Source organism: Tympanuchus pallidicinctus, unplaced genomic scaffold (genome assembly GCF_026119805.1).
Source record: "Tympanuchus pallidicinctus isolate F22 unplaced genomic scaffold, pur_lepc_1.0 scaffold14, whole genome shotgun sequence".
In the NCBI taxonomy this organism is placed as follows: domain Eukaryota; kingdom Metazoa; phylum Chordata; class Aves; order Galliformes; family Phasianidae; genus Tympanuchus; species Tympanuchus pallidicinctus.
Window position 1 is genome coordinate 1,521,238 of NW_026294659.1, and position 18,944 is coordinate 1,540,181.

Consider the following 18,944-nt stretch of genomic DNA (forward strand, 5'->3'; position numbering starts at 1 on the left):
CTTCAGATTTTAAGATAAAGGCTCAAAATGGCTCTGCGTAGTCTTTTGAGCAGCAGGAGCACTGCCAGTTTGGGAACAAGATCCCAGGACTATGGACTGGTTACCGAGCTTTGCAGAGCGCAAGATTATAATCAAGGATTGAGCAAAAAGCAGCAACCATTTCACCAGAGGAATAGATGCGAATGTTTCTGCGTCACTTTTAGGCAATTCCAAGCAAGCACTTTCTACTCACTCCAATAGTTTTACAAGCAATAAAAAAAAGAGGGGAGGAATATATGACCTCCAAAATTGATCTCAAGGGGTGTTTTTGCCCTTTATTTTATTATTTTTTTTTTAAACCTAAGCCTATCTTTACGTAGCTTCAATTCAGCAGCAGAAGCTCACACATCTGATGTTGGAATTAAACATTCATGTAACTATTACATAACAGCTTGGCAATCAAAGAACAAAATATTGTTATCCACTTTCAAATCTGTTTAGCCACGTGACACTGCATTAGAACCAACTACAGTGCTCCACTCTTATTCAGAACAGGGCAGAGACAAAAGAAAACTAGAAGCACTTAAAGCTGTTAGTACAAATCCCACTGTACTTACACAAAAAACCTCAGGCCTATGCCGAGTGGTATTTCTGTTTTTCCCTATAGCACCACTTGCTCTACAGCTTTTATGAAGTTATTACTTCTAGTCACTATTTTAAGTCTATGGGAAAAAAAGCTTTTAGAAATCAAATAGGTTCAGAGCAAGCGGCATAAAAGTTACACGCAGTGGTGTAGACAAAAATCACTGAGCAGGCTTAAGATAATTTGTGATAATGAAGAACAGAAAGAAAACCAGCTCCAACTGGAAAAAGAATGGAAAAATAATATAACACAAATCATCCTAAAGCAGTGAGTATCTCTGCTTCAAGTTGGCTAGACACAGGCTGCTCCCCTACTTGTGGATGTTGGGCCATTTAAATTAAAAACCACTTATAGTACAGATTCATATATACAAATATATGAATAAACTTGCATTATTACCTCATTTTTAGTGGAAAACATGATCCCAAGCTCGCCCACTGGAAAGTTATGTGAACAGGAAAAAGTGACCCTCTGAGTTAAGCAGGAAGATAACCTATTAATTCCACAGTGTACCGTGCTTCAACTCTCTCCATTTTACCTCCAATTAAAGAAAAGACAGGCATGAATAACCATAGTGCTTCATTTGTCCAGGTTCAGGGTTCAGGACTGTAGCCATCCTTACTTGAGGGATCATCGTTACCCTAGATAAAGGAATATTTGAGCTATTCAAAAGTAGAGTTTTCTGCATCGCGTGCAGGACATGCATGATGACGTCTGCAGACTCCCATAAAACTGCCATTAGAATAACAGAGAAGGTTAGTGCAGCTTTTGGGCAAACTCTCCCTGGGCAACCGAAAAGGAAGCAGAGTTTCTACAAACACTATGAGCAGGCAGAAGAACATCTTCCCCTGTAACTACCAGCCGACATAAAAAATGATGTGCCTTTATTAAAGCAACAAAAATGGGGGAAACATTCCATCCTTTGAGCCAATACTTTCAACACAACATTCGTGTCTTTTACTGTTCTTCGTGAGTTGTGAGAGATGCTGCTCCTCCTGGAGAAGGAGCACTTTAATTTCAGATAGAAGAGACCTTACCGCACACTGACAAGTCATAGCACAGTCTCGCAAGAGTCTAAAAGTTGCAGATTCAGCTGGTAAACTGGTGAATCCCCACTGATAGAAAAGTACCTCAGAGAACGCACCACACATTGTTTTGTATTGAATAGGCACCAAAAAGATATTCGCTATCCCTTGAGCGAGATCAGTCGCAAAATGCCTCCAGACTGTCGTTGCTTCCATGTTCCACGATTCGCCTGCAAATTGTTTGTGTTACCATTAGCCCAATTCACATTACTTTTCAAATGCAGGCGGATCACTGCAAACGGGCATCAGAATAACAGACTTCTCTGTAACACAAACAATAAAACCTAAAGTACATGAAGTTCAAACCCACTGGCACTGACTGCTTTATTTTAAATCGCTCCATCTGAACGCAGCACAGTGTTTTAGTTTTTAGCCGTCTCCCCCCCTTGGTGATTTATATGGGAATTCTGTAAACTGTAAGCAGCGGCATGCTGTATTCAAAACTGAAGAGATGAATATATTCCTAAATCGTTATTTTGAAAGCACAGACCAACCAAAGTTCAAATATGAACTGCTTGGCATAAACAATGTTGGAACCATGTTATCCTTCGGAGTGAAACTTCCTCACGTCAGATGTTTACACGAGCTGTCCAGACCTGCCCAGTGCCAGATAAGGGAGCTACCCCTGCCTACGCAGGCACTGCTTACACAGTGTCAAAACGAAACGTGCAACAATGAACAAGCCATTTTATTTTTGATGATGGGAAAGAGCATCCCATTGAAAAGAAAGAATAAAAAATATATTCTGCTAGAGCACATGGAACGCTTGAATCTCATACTACAGCACGTGGTGAAATTCTGGTATTGTAACCCCCCCACCCCCCAAGCACACGGGTGCCCGCAAAGCCTTGAACAAATATTTATACCCATAATAGTGCCATGTATAAAAAGTTCATTCCATAGAGGCCAAACTGAAATTTTAAACATCTTTGTTTCTCCTCTGCCAATGGCAATGTGAAAAATGAAAACTGTTTAGTTAATTGTATGAGCAGTACTTCTTTTTACACTGAAGAACTCTGAACTTCAGCATAATAAATCATGGTGGAAGTAAGGTTTAAACAACATACTCAACATGCGGGGCATGATGTTTTTCTTAATATATAACTGGGACTTTCATATGGTTTTTATCAATGATCAAGTCAGTATTTTCCAAACACAAAGAGAAAATATTCTGCTTTTCCAATCAATGCTCTGACCTCTTCCTAATATTCAGAACATGCTTGTATTATTCATCTAAGCACACACGCACCACAAAAGATATGCAAAACAAATCAATATAGATAACCTTTTGTGTCCAATGTCTAGCAATGGAGTAATAAAAACAATCCTCAAAGCCCAAATTAAAATTGCATTGCAGTCACTTAAACTAACAAAGCTCTTGGACGCCGGTGAGCCACAAAACACGTTATTTTGCAGCAGTATCTCTGCTGAAACCTGAGCAGTATCAGAGTATTGGTACAGCAAGGCAGTTTCAGAAAAGGAATTTGTAAAAAATACATTTTTACTATATAGCTTCATATAAAAAGGCAATAAGAAATATAATAAAACCTACCGTTTAAGGACTACACCTTCCCTACCAAATAGTTTTCGTCACTTGCACTATTACATACAGTACATTCAGTTTCCTACACAGAAGTATATTTTCTTGTCCCTGATGTATATTACAATTGGCAGTGAAAACAAACTGGTTTATTATCACTGCTGGTTGTTGTAGCTTATATAAACAGCACCAATTTTACCCTAAACAGGCTTATCCATTACACAGTGGCACTTCCTTAAAGGAAACACAAGTCTTAAACATCAGAACCAACCACGTATTTCCAGAAATATACCAGAATACATGGCTCAGTTAAGTGATGAATAACCACGAGGATTGCATAGTACAGGGATTTTGCCTGTAGGAGTAAATCTACCCTTTGATTGTTTGTCACCTTCTGACTCCAAGAATGGACAACAAATTAAACAGGCGCTAATGGAAATGAAAGTAGCACGTGACTAAAATCACTGGTAAAAAAAGAAAACAAAACCCAGGAAATTGTACAGTTCTCTCTGGCACAGTGCAAAGTACACATTAAAAACTGAATACATATGTACAGGGTGTATGTGCATTTTCAAATACATGTAACGTGCATTTCCCCAACACGTACACGTGTATCTATAAAAAGCATGAGGACGTGTATCCATGACAAACTTAGCAAAAAGATGGAATGTTTTAAAATGTGGATGCGTTGTTACAGTGAAATCTGTCTGTTCCAGAACAGGCTGTTTATACAGCCAATGTGCTCTTCCATGAAACAGAACTATTATTGCCACCATAAATTGACAACATACCCTACATTTGTCCTCGTAACTCACGAAAGGACTGATAATCACACTTTATAAAAGCTTAGAATTGTTTGAAGCCCTCTCCTCCGTAACCCTTCCCTCCCTACACCTCCCTCCCCCCTGAACTGCTCATACAGCTATTCCCTTTATGGAAATCTATGAAGAATAATCTGAGTATTACTCTTCTGGAGAAACAGGCACTCACTGCTGAGATTAGATCTTCTATTTTCCTTGCAACGTAAAAGTTCACAGCCATCCCTGTAATAATTATTAACATCTGATGCTGTTTCTGTTTTTCCCTTTGGGATTCAGCTGTTTTGGTTCTGAATATGAACATGTTTGCTGAAGTCTGCAACAGAGAATGTGCCTTTTGGCACTGTTACCCAACCTGCCCGTTACCAACTGTCTCTCCCTGCAAACTGGCTGAAACAGTTCACTAAAACACTAGAATGGAATACATCTTTTCCCTCTACTTTCTCCTAAGGTGTCTTTTTTCACATTTTGACAGAACTTCCAAAAAATACAGATAACTTACACCAGCAAAAGACTTTTAAATAAAGGTGATGGCAGTTAACCTGAGAGCTCAGTGTGGTACACGCACACGCACACACACTGCAGTGTCCCCGTTCAGCTAGTACTTTCCTTGTTTAAGTCTTTCAATGTGGTAGCACAACTTCAGGGCAGGCCCCAGCTTCAGTCCCATGTATTTCATGATCATATCACTCCTCAGTAACAGTAGTGCCTTTCCATCGATTTCCTGCAGAAGGAAGAGAACAAACACAACACGACTATTTTAACAATCTGCAGGCTAACACTGAAAACTATATTTGTTGAGAATGCAGTAAAAAAAGCATTTACCATATACGAGGCAGTAACTTATTGCAATGTGATATTTACCCACAGCCCCGAAAGTGAATTTATTGTAGTATTTTTACTGTATGGTTAAGGTCTGTGAGATACTAAATGAAATTACAGTAAGTAAAGGAAACTGATCAAACAGCCCCCCAAAATAGGTACCAGCTGAGAAAAAAAGTGAATGGGTCAAGGAGAGAAAAAAGGCTGCAAAGGAAGGTCTGTGCAGTTAGAGATTAAATGATGCAAGCACGGAGGCCTTGCACTGAACCTTGAACACAGCTGTGGGAGGATTCTGGCATGCGCATGCAAACAGTCACTCAGAGGAAGGGGTTACAGACCATCTGAAGCTGTGAAATAAGACAGATCTACAGCCAGGTTAAAGCAGACAGATTGTTAGGATCAAGACTGAAGACAACTTAGTCAGATTTCAACTGCCTGGTTGAAAAGTTGCTGAAATGTGACAGTCCAAAGCTCTTAGTAGCGTTACATACTGCAGACAGGCAATTAGTTCCCTAAAACACCATAAAGAGAATTATTCTGTCTTAGTTTTTTTAAACATAAACCTGACAAAACAAGCGACATTTAGTCTTGTTACACAACTAAGAATAACACATAAGACAGGAAGTTTTGTTAAAAGTTACTTTGAAACTTGCTTCTAATCCAGCTTACTGTGAAAGAGTTTAACTGTTAGTAAGAGCTGGTGCAGAGTGGGGGCAAAATGCTACTAAAGAGAAAGTCAACCTCTTTTTGGAGAGCCAAATATAAAATGAAATAATGACACAGCTCTTTGCTTAACACCTTGCCATACAAAAGCGCAGTGAAAAGGGAGATCAAAAACAACGCGAGGAAGCCAACATTTACTCCCTGAGTACAATATCTAGTTAGATCCTACAAAACTCCATATTCTTTGTCAAAACAGACAAATATTTCAGCTCAACCTCTGAATTTTAGTATTGATGACCAAGTGCAAAGGTAACAAGGCACAGCAGCTTCTCTGCTTTGGGATAATCCATCTACAAAACAGACGGCCTTAGAGAAGTGTCACCAACAAAAGACAAGCACCCCATATTGCAGGTGAGAATGTCAGCTTCTCAAGACGTACCACAGCAACAGGGCGCCTTGGAAGCTGGCCACTACAATGTAAGAGTTCCAGTATCACACTACCTCGTACCAGCTGGAAAACAATGCATATTATCTTAAGTCTAATGAGGTTGGAACACAGAGAAAACATACTGCAGGAGGATTTTCAGGTGGAAAAATAATTTTTCAACCTCCCTGTATTACACAAGTGAGCAGTCTACCTTTAATTGGAAATACACTGACAGACATCGAAATTGTATTCTAGAAGATTAATGCAATACATGACATCTAGTAGAGCAGAATGGATATGCATCATACATGTCTCCTGAAGAGTTCAGCATGTGGAGCTAGTGCCTGTGGATCAGCTTCTTTCACAAAACACATTACTTCCTCTATTGACCAGGTGGACGGATCCTTATTCGATATTCTTGAAGGTTCCCTCTTAAGTGAATTCAGATCTGGTCCAGTTGTGGAACTTGCAGCTTTCAGCGTAAGAATATTGTGAAAAGAAGAAGTATCACTAGTCTGTACAGGACTAACACATTTCATTTGACATATGACATTCTTAACAATAGGCTTTTATTATTCATTCTTTGTCATGTATTAAAATAAAGGATGTTTTATTTTCCTTCATGTATCAAACCATAATACCAAACAGTTCCATTTGTCTTAAGTACTCTCTACAACTGCAGATAATTACAACAACATAAAAACCAACTCTATGACATACCTAGAGGGATTAGTTTGACTTGTGTTTGGTTCCCGGGTCCCAAGATGCCAGTATCCGGGAAAGTGGCAAATGGAAATTCAACTGTGCAGAGGAACAGGAAGAAACCCTATATCTGTATATCAGCAATACAGAAATAATTGATAAAATGCTCAGAAAGCAAGCTGTGTTTAACTAGCACTGCCCAATCCAGCCTGTTGCAGGGTCGTCCCTGACAGTAGTGAGAGGAAAGTGCAGCAGACAAGACTCCTCTGGTTTGCTCCATGGTATTAGTTCTAGCAGGCTTAAGTTCTGCATTTGAAGTTACATTAGCAAGCCTGACGTGCTTGGCAACAGCACAACATCTCACTCCATATGTAACGTATTTTCTGTGGCAAAGAACTTCTTTGTTCATAACTCACGGACTTTGCATGTTCATAAAAGCTGTTACATACTTTGGAAAGTTTAGGCATATAGCATACCTTCAATCCTCCTCTGTATTCGATTCCTACTGACTTCGTAGTAACTGCTGTTCCCAGCAGAGCTCAATGACAGCCGGCGCAGGACTGGGGCTGAATTTGAGGTAGCAGTCACTGGCTGAAAGGAATTCCTGTAATACGCTGCACTCCCTGAAGTACGATATTCGGTGGAATTTCGACGGGCCGGGCTTGACAGATTTACTGAATTAAGTGCAGAATCCATAGAGTCCTCAGAAAAGCGATGCTCTTTGGAAGTGCTGTTTTCTTCTATACGTAATGTTTCTGCTACAGAAAACAAAAGCATCGATCTGTTCAAAACGATGGACTTTGTAGCTTTGTTATTTAATTCCTTGCTATGTTTTCTTGAAGATAATAACGAGCTCCAAGCCTGTTAACAAATCTCCTGTGAGACAAGACTTACTGCAGAACAGTCATTCTCAAGTAATCACTGCTCCTTTACTACATTAAAAAATTTCCAGTAAAATGTCTCATAGACAAGTTTGAGACAGTCTTCCATAAATCATCTCAGCTGTACGTGTTAAATATCACGAGCAGGATGTGGACATAAGGTTTGTTTGATTTTTTTTCATTGTCTGATACTAGTATTAACACATGCGATCTCAGTCAAGCATTTTCATCATCTTTCTTAATGGTTACTTTCTGAGAATCTGTTTACGAATGCATTATGTTTATAATTTTTATAAATATAAAAAGAATTATAAAAAGAATTTTTTAACAAAAAAACCTCTCATGGTAACTAGCAATTGTTTAATTTGTTCTACACAGTAAAGGGAATCTCTAACTTCATAAGCAAGAGGACAATTATCATCTGTAGATCTCCATATGTTCGGAGACAATAGCCATCACAAAAAACTGAAGAGACTACATGCAGAGCTGCAGAAGGCTGTAAATCCTAGACTCACATGCACACTAACACAATACACTCTGATCACAGTGCTGCATCTACGCATAGTTAAACATCAATGGGAACACCACTCCATTCTCTCATCATTGTATGTTCTCAGCTCCACTTGCACTAGGCCAATATCTACCCTGAGGAAGAAGCTGGAAGCCTGATGCAAAAATCTGCATGAAACAAATGCTGCTTTGGCAAGAGAGTTAAGAGCTGGAAAATATAGCTAACAGGTTCACAGAAGTGTAAACTACACATTACCATCTTGAAAATTACTCTATGAAAGTAATAAAACATATGCTAGCGGAGCAGCATATTCTTTGGGGTAACTGGTACAATCTGTGAAACAAATTCCTAGAATATGCTCTTTATTACCCTTCTTATATGACAACTTCCAATAATTTCTTGGGAAACTTCCAGAATTAAATAAAGAGTATTTTCCTCAAACAAACAAACAACAACAACAACCCACAGAGAGCTTTTTAAGCACGTTTAACTTGTTCCATTAGCAATTAGGTTCTCTCTCCTGAAGTCTGTATAACACTGGAGTTTAGTGAAGAACTTGGAGTGTATTTCACAGTTACGATCTTCAGGCAACATTATCCCAAAGTGGAACAAAGACACCCAGAGAACCGGTTCCCTACTTAGTGAATTCAGTAAAGCGAGACATGCAAACCAGCCTAACATCTTCTATTAAACACGACACTCGTGGCAAAAAGAAGCTTTAGAGTCCACAAGCCCTTCCCTTTCGAGTACAACCCCCAAGACAATAGTGATAAACTTTCTAGTTTGATCTGTATCAAAAAAGCAAAGCAGTAGCTACTGAGGTTTTTGGAGAAAGCAAACTTTTATTTGTTGGCTTGAAGTAGCTGCAGCAACTTGCTAAAATGAAAGCAAAAGCCATCTTTCTATAGTATTTCAAATATACTAACTCATCATTGATAAGCACTGTAATATTAAAGGAAACAAATGAGAAAGTTGGATTCAGTAGAGAATGAGACCACCAAGTGAAGTCTTGATGCAAGACTGAAAGGCAGAAGTAATACTTCAAATGGCTACAGAAAAGCACTATGAAGGAGCCCAAAACTTGTAGATTAACACTTCATAAGTTTTTAAAGGCATGATGAAATACTGGAAGCAATATTCCACACCAGAAAGTTTCAACAGGAGTATTTCAGCAAATATCAGCCAACTCCATGCAATGTCTTATGAAGGAATCTTTTTATAGTAATCAAGCGGAGATCCCAAATATGCCTTTTAAATAATCATTTTATGCAATTCTTTCCATGATCTCGCAGGACATAAAGGGTTTTAAATTCACTATATTACAAAAGAATTTAATTGCATTTTCTCCAACTATGTCCTGGTTTCTTTCTAATGCTATTGATCCTAATTAAGCAACAGTAAATAGGGATGGCAAAGAGAAACTGTGCTTTGTATCCCAAGACGCTAGCATTTGAGCTTAGAATCAGAAAATCATAGAATGGCCAGTGTTGGAAGGGACCCTCAAGGATCATGAAGCTCCAACCCCCCACCACAGACAGGGCCGCCAACCTCCTCATTTAATGCTAGACCAGGCTGCCCAGGACCTCATCCAACTGGCCTTGAACACCTCCAGGGATGGGGCATCCACAACCTCTCTGGGCAGCCTGTTCCAGCACCTCACCACTCTCTCTGTAAAGAACTTCCCTTTGATATTCAACCTAAATCTTCCCTCCCTCAAGTTAAAGCCATTTCCCCTTGTCCTGCCATTATCTTAAACTTATCTTAACTCTTCAGGTCGCATATACAAGGTGGGAACCCTGGCATACTTCACAGGGTGATCATCTTTTAAAAAAGGTGTTTCTGCTCAGCAGCTCTACTGTCCCAGTCCACCCCCTTTCAATCCATCTAGCTTCTCTACAAACCAACCCCAACTGCAGTCTTGTAGAGGGCACGGTCAACAGGTATGAGAGCTGATTCAGAATTGGTGTGTGACAAATACAGCTTTGCAATCAGTGGAGCAATAAATGACTCTTTTCCTACCTCGACATTTGGAGCAGATGTGAGCAGTAGAGGGATGGAATGAGAACAAGTTTTTTTCTGTTACTCAGGAGGTTCCTCTGCAGAATACCTGAAATCTGGGTAGATGTATAAAAGGCCAGTAAAATGCCTTATGTTTCAAATGTAAGGGTAAAAACAGACTGCTAAAGACTGAAGGCCTTAGAAGGAATTGGACGTTTTGTTTTCTTGAAGCTCCTCTGGGAATAAGCTAGTTGTTTTGCTTCATACATAACTGCATGATGTAACTGGCTGCAGTAGTAAAGAACACTCTGTTTTCAAGGGGAAGGAGACAGAGTTGTTTCTCTTTTCCTTCTCTTATCTTTCAGAACTTTAAGAAGAAACTGTAATGGAACAGAAATGACAGCAAAATCTGCAAAACATATCTACGAGTAGATCAGAAGGAAAATGAACAGTTTGAAAGACCCTTTCCCACAATTATTCCATTTTGCGTTCAAATGGTATTTCAAAACAACTCTTTCAAGACAACTGTGTCTCAATGGAGCCAGAACATTTCAGGGGCAGATCTTTCTTGCTAACCAGCCCATGACTGACCGCTATGAAATTACCTCCAGATTTTCCTCAGAGGACATTGCTCTAATGGGAAACACACAACACTGGAGAATACTTTGTCTCTCAAAATACACATAGTACAAACTCAGACCTCCTTTTTTTTCAATCCAAGTAACGGCACTTTACAATAAACTATTGATAGTAAAATGAATTTGAAGAAATACATTGACTTCATCTATAAAAGGGTTCCGTTCCCGTATCAAAATGCTCATCAGGTTATTACACGCATGCCAACTTACTTACAGGGAGATTTCTTATAAGAGAATGCTGGTCTAAGACATCTGTTTATCTCCAATGTAAACAACTTAATTTCAGTAAAATTAAGTATTTTACAGTTATTCACACAGTTGCTTACTAGAAATATATGATTTAATTGCACAGATGTTCTAGACCTAAACCAGGGTCTATTTAAGACAGAGAAAGGTCTGCATTGACAATTTTTATATTTCTACTGTGGTTACATCACTGAAGTTAATACATTGTATTTATATTAAATTGTAAGAAGAAACATTTTTAATAAGCTTTAACATTTTAATTTGATATCCTCTTCTGATTTAAGTGTGGCCCCATGACGTTACATAGAAAAAGAGATTATTCTGCCCACACTGAAGCTAAATGACAAAACACCAGTAACTCAAAAAAGAAGAAAAAAAAAAAAAAAAGAGAAAAAAGAGAAACAAATGACTCATCTCAAAAGCCTTTGGAAACATTATGCAAATATACTGCAGCAATAGAAAGTATCTATCAGATGGGATGAGTCACATCAACAAGTTACCACGGTTTGACAAGTAGCAAAAGCAGAGTAAAACCACTCTTTCCTAAGTCTCTCTGTGAGGTTTAAGCTGACACGCTTCACTTACATTCTGAGGCTGACTACAAATCGGCACAACGAGCTACTGCACCTCTGCCACAGCACAGACAAAAGCTTTCCTTTTCCTGGAGTCAGCTGCACAGAGAGGCTCCTCTGCTCTGGTCCCTGCCGTGGCTGCATTTTATCCAACCCATTCCTGCGCTCATCTGAGTGCATGATGAGTCAGTGCAGAGAAGTAAGCTGCAAATATCTCCTAGCTTTGCCAAAATGTTTTCTGTGCTTCACTGGGTCAGTTCGTCACCCCATCAGCAGGGAGGCATGAGATGCACTACAGAGACAAGGAGGCAAGGAGAGCAGGAGCAGAGCAACTTGTAGGGGCAGCTAGTCATACATTCAGTTAAATTGTACCATCAAAACACATCCTTGCTCTTACAATCATTGGCCCAAGCCAAGAGTTATTAGAGTTGCTTCCAATTTATCTCCTAATCCATTTCAAGGGAATTATTTTTGTACTAAATAGCCATACATGAAGCAGGAAGCTTCAAATGTCACCTATCTTCCTGAGTGATTTCACAAAAAAGACTGACATGTTTAGGAGAAAGACTTCTTGAACTTGCAGTAGATCGTCCGTAAGCACAAAATCCATGCCACTGATCAATAAATATCTCCATTCTGAGCTGTCAAGGACTATAGGCAAACCAGAGACATACACTGTACTCACTCCTTTTGAGTAGAAATACCAAAATCATATGTAGTCCTCGTATGTAACACCAACACAATGTAATCACCTTCAGATGGATGAGCATCACTCCTCGGAAGCTTAGGGGAAAGGGGAGCGGTGTATGGTGGAGAGTCCTGAGAGTATCGTTTAACACTTCCGTTTTCATGTATTTCTTCTTTTGCTGTGAAGAGGAAAGTCATCACCTATTTATTATGGTATAAAAATGCTCACAGGGAAAGTCAAAGTACAAAAGCAAAAACATACATCAAGTCATTCACCAGGTAACAAACTCATTTCACACAGAATCCATCATTTCAATATGAACTTCAAAAGCTGAAGTAACAACTTAGTTTATACTGTCATCACCCAAATTTCCAAACTTAGTCTACTTTCCTGAAAAGTATTAAAGCAAATGACTTTTATCTCATGAAATGAAACAAGTACAACTTCTTTACTGGAAAAAAACCCAAAACAAAACAAATAAAAAACGAAATACCAAAACCACAATACTTTATTTTCTAAAGCAGCACCTGTAAGACTGAAACTGCACTGATGTCAAAGTTTTCTCAGCTATGGCTCCTGATAACTCTTGGACTGGGACTCGTAATACCAGCACTGCAAACCATTTGATGGGAGACCTTGAGCATGTTATTTTCCTCTCACTCTATATACCCCCAGAGTACCAAAACTCACATAAAATGTCACAAGCAGCCAGCTGCAAAACCCACCTTCTTTGCTAGACTGTATGCTGCAGATCTAAAATTTTGGAGCCATCACTGAGCAAGATGAACAAAGGAAGAAAAGACTATTCAGTGTTGTAGGATAGGCTGAACTGAATCACCTCTCAGAGCAAGCCCCTCTTATAAGTTAGTAAGCATCTTTATCCAAGGTTATTTTATGATTCAAACATAAATTGAACAGGCAAAATGTGAAGTTTTGAGTCTGTTCTTTTAGTAACCCAGTGGTACAATACATATGTTTCCTAGTTGACCACAAGAAAGAGTTAGCAGAACAAAATGATTTCTGCACATGTGCTATGAGCCATCCCAACCTGCCACAGCACTTGTGCTCTGGAACGAATCTACTAAGAACTGAACCATTTCAGTCAATTTAAGTTACAGCAAAGCAGACCAAAACGTTAAATTTCATAAAGTAACCACACTTCTCAAAAATAACAGTACTTGTAAACAAGAGTTGTTTAATAGTACCTGGTTTGTTCCTATCGTACTCCGTGGGACTATGTGCACACCCCATGTAAGGGCTGAAAGGCTGGCTACTGAAAAGATTATCGCATTGAAGACTGTGGCAGAGTTTCTCCAAGAAACGTAGCACAAACGATGCACTGTTTACAGAAGGAAGATTGATGGCATGCTTCTCCCCATCAAAGGAAGCTGCGAATAAGAAGATGATGTCAAACAGCCCCTGAGCATCACGAAGTATAGCAAAACACTAACAAGTAAAGAACGTTCAGCTTTGATTTAAAACATGCAAGACGTGAGAGGAATAAACAATCTTTCTGGTGTTTCACACATTTATATTCAAAGAACTGGTTGTACCTTCCATTGGATCCATGCCACTTTAAATTTGCTCTATGAGAACTTATTTTAAGAAAATAACACTGGCTTTAAACGAGTGTAACAGATCTATTCTCTCAACATCAAAATCTTACGGGCAATTTCAGTTGTTTGCTTTTAAAACAGTACCTCTATACCACCTATTTGCAGGAGATAACCAAGAAAAGATCCATTACAGCACTTGCTAGAGAGAAAAAAAATAAACTTTTTTTTTTTTAGTTTGTAACTGAACTGAGCTTACAAGCAGTAGTGTGCAGGCATGCATCACCACTGAAATTCTGACTACCGAAACTCATTTTGTCATTTGATATTTTACCATTAGAGAAATCCATCCTGCTGTCAACGCTACAGTGATGAAGCTGCAACTTAATTCTAAAAAATCTAGGTGGCAGAGATACCACAAGAATGGACTTGAATGAGTGATTACAAAGAGACTGAACATGGGCCAACATCTTTTACTTGCTGACCTCTTTCCTTGCTCCCTAAATACTTAGAATGATGTAGTTAATGATAATTTCCCCTTTTTGTGATACTTATTGAGATTCTGAAAAAACTTCTATTGCAAACGCCACCAGTATGTAGGTAAATAATTACAATTATGTTAGCTGAATCTTTTGGTTATTTCTAATTAGAAAGACACTACAACAGAACAGGAACGAACTTGTAAATTATGCTTAGGGTTGGAAAGAATCAGTGTGAACATCAGGTTTATGCATCAATTTGTCTTCTCAGCAGCTTTCTGTTTTTGAGATTCCAAACGCTAAGCAGAGCTTTAAAGGATCACATTTGGTTAGTGGCAGATGCATTTTCAAACAACAACAACAAAAACAACAACAAAAAAAAACCCACAAAAATTACAAGAAAGCCTTTATTCACAAGTCTGAAATAAGGAGCATATCCATATTGTGTTACAGAAGAAGACAGATATTATATACAAAAACAAAGAAAACGCCCTAGCACTAGCATATTTTATGCTTCCTTAGGAAATCAAAGGCACGACTGACTTATACTGTTAAGTGAGCCTATGATTAGGGTTAATGCAAGTGCACGGGCTAGCATCAACAATAACACACTACCTCTCATTTGCTTTCATTGTGTAGTGACCCAATGCAGGTGCCTAAAGTTTAAGAGTCAGCACTACAGGGACAAATCCTGGACCCACGGGTTTCCACGGCCCATTCACCTTTTTTCCTGTCTCCAATGTTTAAATGAAAACCTAATGATTCACATGTGGCTCAGACACAAGGCTCTCTACCTCCTGTTTGGGGAAGAGGTCTTGGGAGGCATATTTCTGCTAGGAGCTCAACCAGTTCTGGAGAGCAAATGGGCTATGAGACCCAGCAGAGCCTGATCTCCTGATATTTACTGCAAGGTAGCACTATCAGCTGCAGCAAACATTCAAATAACTTCATAGTAGCCTCACAGGTAGTCTTACATGGCCCAAGGGAAATTACTTGTTCTCCACATCTTAATTTCTCATTCACATCTTAATTTTGAAAAGAAGCATTGAAAAGAATAATATTATCTTAGAGTTGTCAGGAGGATAAAGCAAGAAACATCTGAGGCTATCTGAATTCCCCAAGAAATACCATGAGAAAAATCCACAAAAAAAAAAAAAAAAAAAAAAAGATTCAGTGCAAACACAGCTCTCTTGTACTCCAAATGTCTGAGGGCAACCATAGGAACTCCAAGCAAAGGAGTGGGATCCAGATCTACAGGCTCAACAACTCTCTGCTCTGCCTGGGGACAACAAAAGCTTCTTACTTCCAAGATAAATGCTAGGGCTGAAAATAAAAAGGAGTACTTCTGAGGTGCAACAACCTCAACCTCTAATGACAAATAAACAGGGAATTGAGCTTGTTTGTGCAATCCCAGCCCTTGGGATGAAGAGACATTCTCATTTCTTTACTTTTCATTGTGTAGGTATGTTTCAAACAACAAGCTCGAGCCAGGAGAAAGGCTGAGAGCTAAACTATCAGACAAATGCGTCTGTCTGATAGTGAAGAAAATCACCCAAGAGACTGATTTAATTCTCTGCTTGAGAAGATTTATCTGAACCTCACTGTTTCATCCCACTAAATGACACAGACTCAGAGCTACAAGCAGAAAAGAGGGGCTGACACCACCACCATGAGTGGGCTTGCTAATCAAGCCTTTAATTTCCCTTTGGTTACATTTGCTTGAATTGAAACCTTATGCATCAAGCAAAATTAAAACGGTTTGTGCTTTTGTTTTGAGTAAGAAAAAAATCCTAAATTCAACTCCATTCAAAACAATTATTTTCTCTGGCAGCTGAACCAAAAGAACCCACTAATTATTCACACATATTGTAGCAAGATTATTTCATCCAAGTCCCAGCATGCAGTTTTCTACTATACCAAATACAATACTTGCCATGAAAGTTCATCACAAAAGATTTAGATTTCTTTCCTTAATCTCTGATGCAGACAATTGTTTTTCTTGCCAGTCTTAAAGAAAAACCAACTATACAAAAAAAAAAAAAAAAAAAAAACAAACACAAAACTTTCAAGCAAAAACTCTACGAGAAAATATTCTCACAATTTCATTCTGCAGTTTCTCATTTTATTCTACTGTATGTAGCCTACCTTCCTATCCAACTGCACAGTTGGTTTTCATAGAATCACAGAACGGCCAGGGTTGGAAGGGACCTCAAGGATCATGGATCTCCAACCCCCCACCACATGCAGGGCCACCAACCTCCCCATTTCATACCAGACCAGGCTGCCCAGGGCCCCAGCCAACCTGGCCTTGAACACCTCCAGGGACGGGGCATCCACAACCTCTCTGGGCAGCCTGTTCCAGCACCTCACCACTCCCTCTGTAAAGAAGTTTCCCCTGATATCCAGCCTAAATCTTCCCTTCCTCAACTTAAAACTATTTCCCCCTGTCCTGCTGTTATCTACCCGTTCAAAGAGTTTTAATGTATTACATTAACCTAAGCCACATTCTGTTCTTCTCAAAATATATCCGACAATTTTTTTTTTTAATAAAATGACTCAAGATTTGACTGATCACTCAGTGAGCCTCTAGCAACCTATCTAACAAGCTGATGAGCAGACAAGAACTAAAAAACAGAAAATGCACCTGAGAGTGCTCCAGCACTCTGCTTCATTAGCAGCCTACAGAGCCAGGCTTCTTGAGCTCAGGACCACTGAGCTGGCTACTTTGAATCTAGCAGTAATTACAATAGTAATTCCTGTTCCTACAGGATTTTTGAATGAAAATATATCAGAACTAGATTTTTTTTTTTTTTTTTTTCTGCTTTGTAAAATAATTACTTTCAACTATTCCATCATAGCCCAGATTCACCACTGGCCTACAGTTTAGTCCTTCTTCAAGAACAATAACAATCAGAATACTGGCAAAGCACATCTGAGTGTATTTTGTTCCATTAAAAAATGACTTTTTGGAATGAGGCACAATTATATTATTATATTAATAATATAATAAAATTTCATACGTTTTGCAAAAAATAAAGTAATACAAGTTTCACACCCAAGCTTACACAGTTCCAATAAACTTTTATTGCAAAGTAGAAAAGAAGCATCTATCGTACGAACAAACTCATGCAGACACATAAGCAAGGACTACTGAAATTCTGCTATATGCGAGTCAGGGTACTGGGTTGTAGATACTGTTAGATAGCAAAGTCTTTTACGAGGATTTAATTAAACCTGTATTCCACTAATCATCTTTCACACCTGGTGATAATGTAAGGAGATTAAAGTTACACCAAGTCTTTTTACTGCCAGTGATAGAATTATGAATTGATGTGCTAACTGCCATACAAAGTACTTTCTAGCCTAGAAGGAAAAAAAAATGTCAAGCAGCAGCTACTCAGTTTGAGATGTAAGGATAATTTATTTGTAGACATAGCATTAATATGTAGCAGAACCAAACCTATTCCTTAGTAGAGGACACAGGAGAATGAACACTGACCTAAGAGACCGGGGAACGGGGGAAAGGAGGAAGCAGCAAATTTAACATGTGGAATCACTTGCCTGGAAGCTAAACAGATTAGCTGGAAACTTTTCACTCACTTGGGTAAGGTATTAAGAACACAAACATTATGTAGGAAAAGATTATGAGAATGATTTGAATTAATAAAGCTGATACTCCACTCATACTGAGCTTACTTGACAAATGTATAGCTGCAGCTGTTGGTGCACAAGCTCTACTTATTACCAACCACCTAACTGTACAGTGTACACGTAATTCAACTTCGCTATTGCTAGATTCTGATTGAAGAACTGTTCAGAAAATCCTGGACTCTGACTGATACAAAGCATGCTCCCCCAGGACTCTCTTAATAAAGTAGTTCATAAACATACATTCTTGACTATGCTTAAGGAGTTACAAAAGTGATAGAATCTCATTGCAGTTAGTTCAGTTCTTTCTCCCTACTCTAGGTTCAGAAACAAGTGAAGAAACAAAAAAAATTAGAAACATCTTCACATACCAGTTATCATTTCCCCTCCATGATGGCCAGATTTCAGAAATCCAAAGACTGTTTTGGATTGATAGGCACAATCCACACAAGCTTGTACAGCCTGTTGAAGTACCACGTTGACAGGACCTGGTCCAAAGTGATCTGGAAGCTGCTGAACCTTCTTCTTATCCAGGTGAGGCCCAGAATTCCCATGCTTGTTGACATAAACACACACTGAAAAAGAACAAGCCAAAGTATTTCTACTTTCTTTGTACCCAGTGCACACAGAATAGAGACACATTTCACGTGCTACAATTGCATTGTTTCTGAAGTCCCAAATTCACTTCCATCTGACCTCTAAAGCCTTTCTGTACCCTGCTAACGTACAAAGCCATCACACTGCATTCTTCTTTCAACTCATCTCTACTCACATAGTTGTCCCAGGAAAGCAAGAACTACCAGTACATGCTCTAAACTACCAAAAAAATCTATTCTTAAAAGCTGTCCTTGCTGCCCTATTTTTTCTCATATTTGAGAAGATACAACAAACCAAACCCTATAGTATAGGCCTGCTATGGGTGCCCATTCTGAAGCACCCACACAGCATTAACAATGTCTATGCACAATGGTCAGTACCTGCTATCTTCAGCAACCACCCAAGTATGATTTCCACACCACAGCCTGGCTTTCGCTGCTAAACAAAAGAACAA

The 18,944-nt window shown here is 38.9% G+C and overlaps 1 protein-coding gene across 3 annotated transcripts in view; it reads right to left on the bottom strand.

Moving 5' to 3' along the window:
- Positions 1 to 2,377: 2,377 nt before the first annotated feature.
- Positions 2,378 to 18,944, bottom strand: part of SCML2 (Scm polycomb group protein like 2) — a 69,995-nt gene continuing 53,428 nt past the window's right edge. For 2 of the 3 annotated variants that reach the window (XM_052674002.1, XM_052674000.1), the window contains 6 exons: positions 18,265 to 18,468; positions 13,419 to 13,601; positions 12,278 to 12,391; positions 7,156 to 7,437; positions 6,286 to 6,449; positions 2,378 to 4,789 (listed from right to left, as the gene is read on the bottom strand). In XM_052674002.1, coding sequence (XP_052529962.1) covers positions 4,664 to 4,789; positions 6,286 to 6,449; positions 7,156 to 7,437; positions 12,278 to 12,391; positions 13,419 to 13,601; positions 18,265 to 18,468 — 1,073 coding nt within the window. In that variant the 3' untranslated portion in view covers positions 2,378 to 4,663. The remainder of the gene's footprint in view (positions 4,790 to 6,285; positions 6,450 to 7,155; positions 7,438 to 12,277; positions 12,392 to 13,418; positions 13,602 to 18,264; positions 18,469 to 18,944) is intronic. The other variant, XM_052674001.1, reaches the window with a different exon arrangement.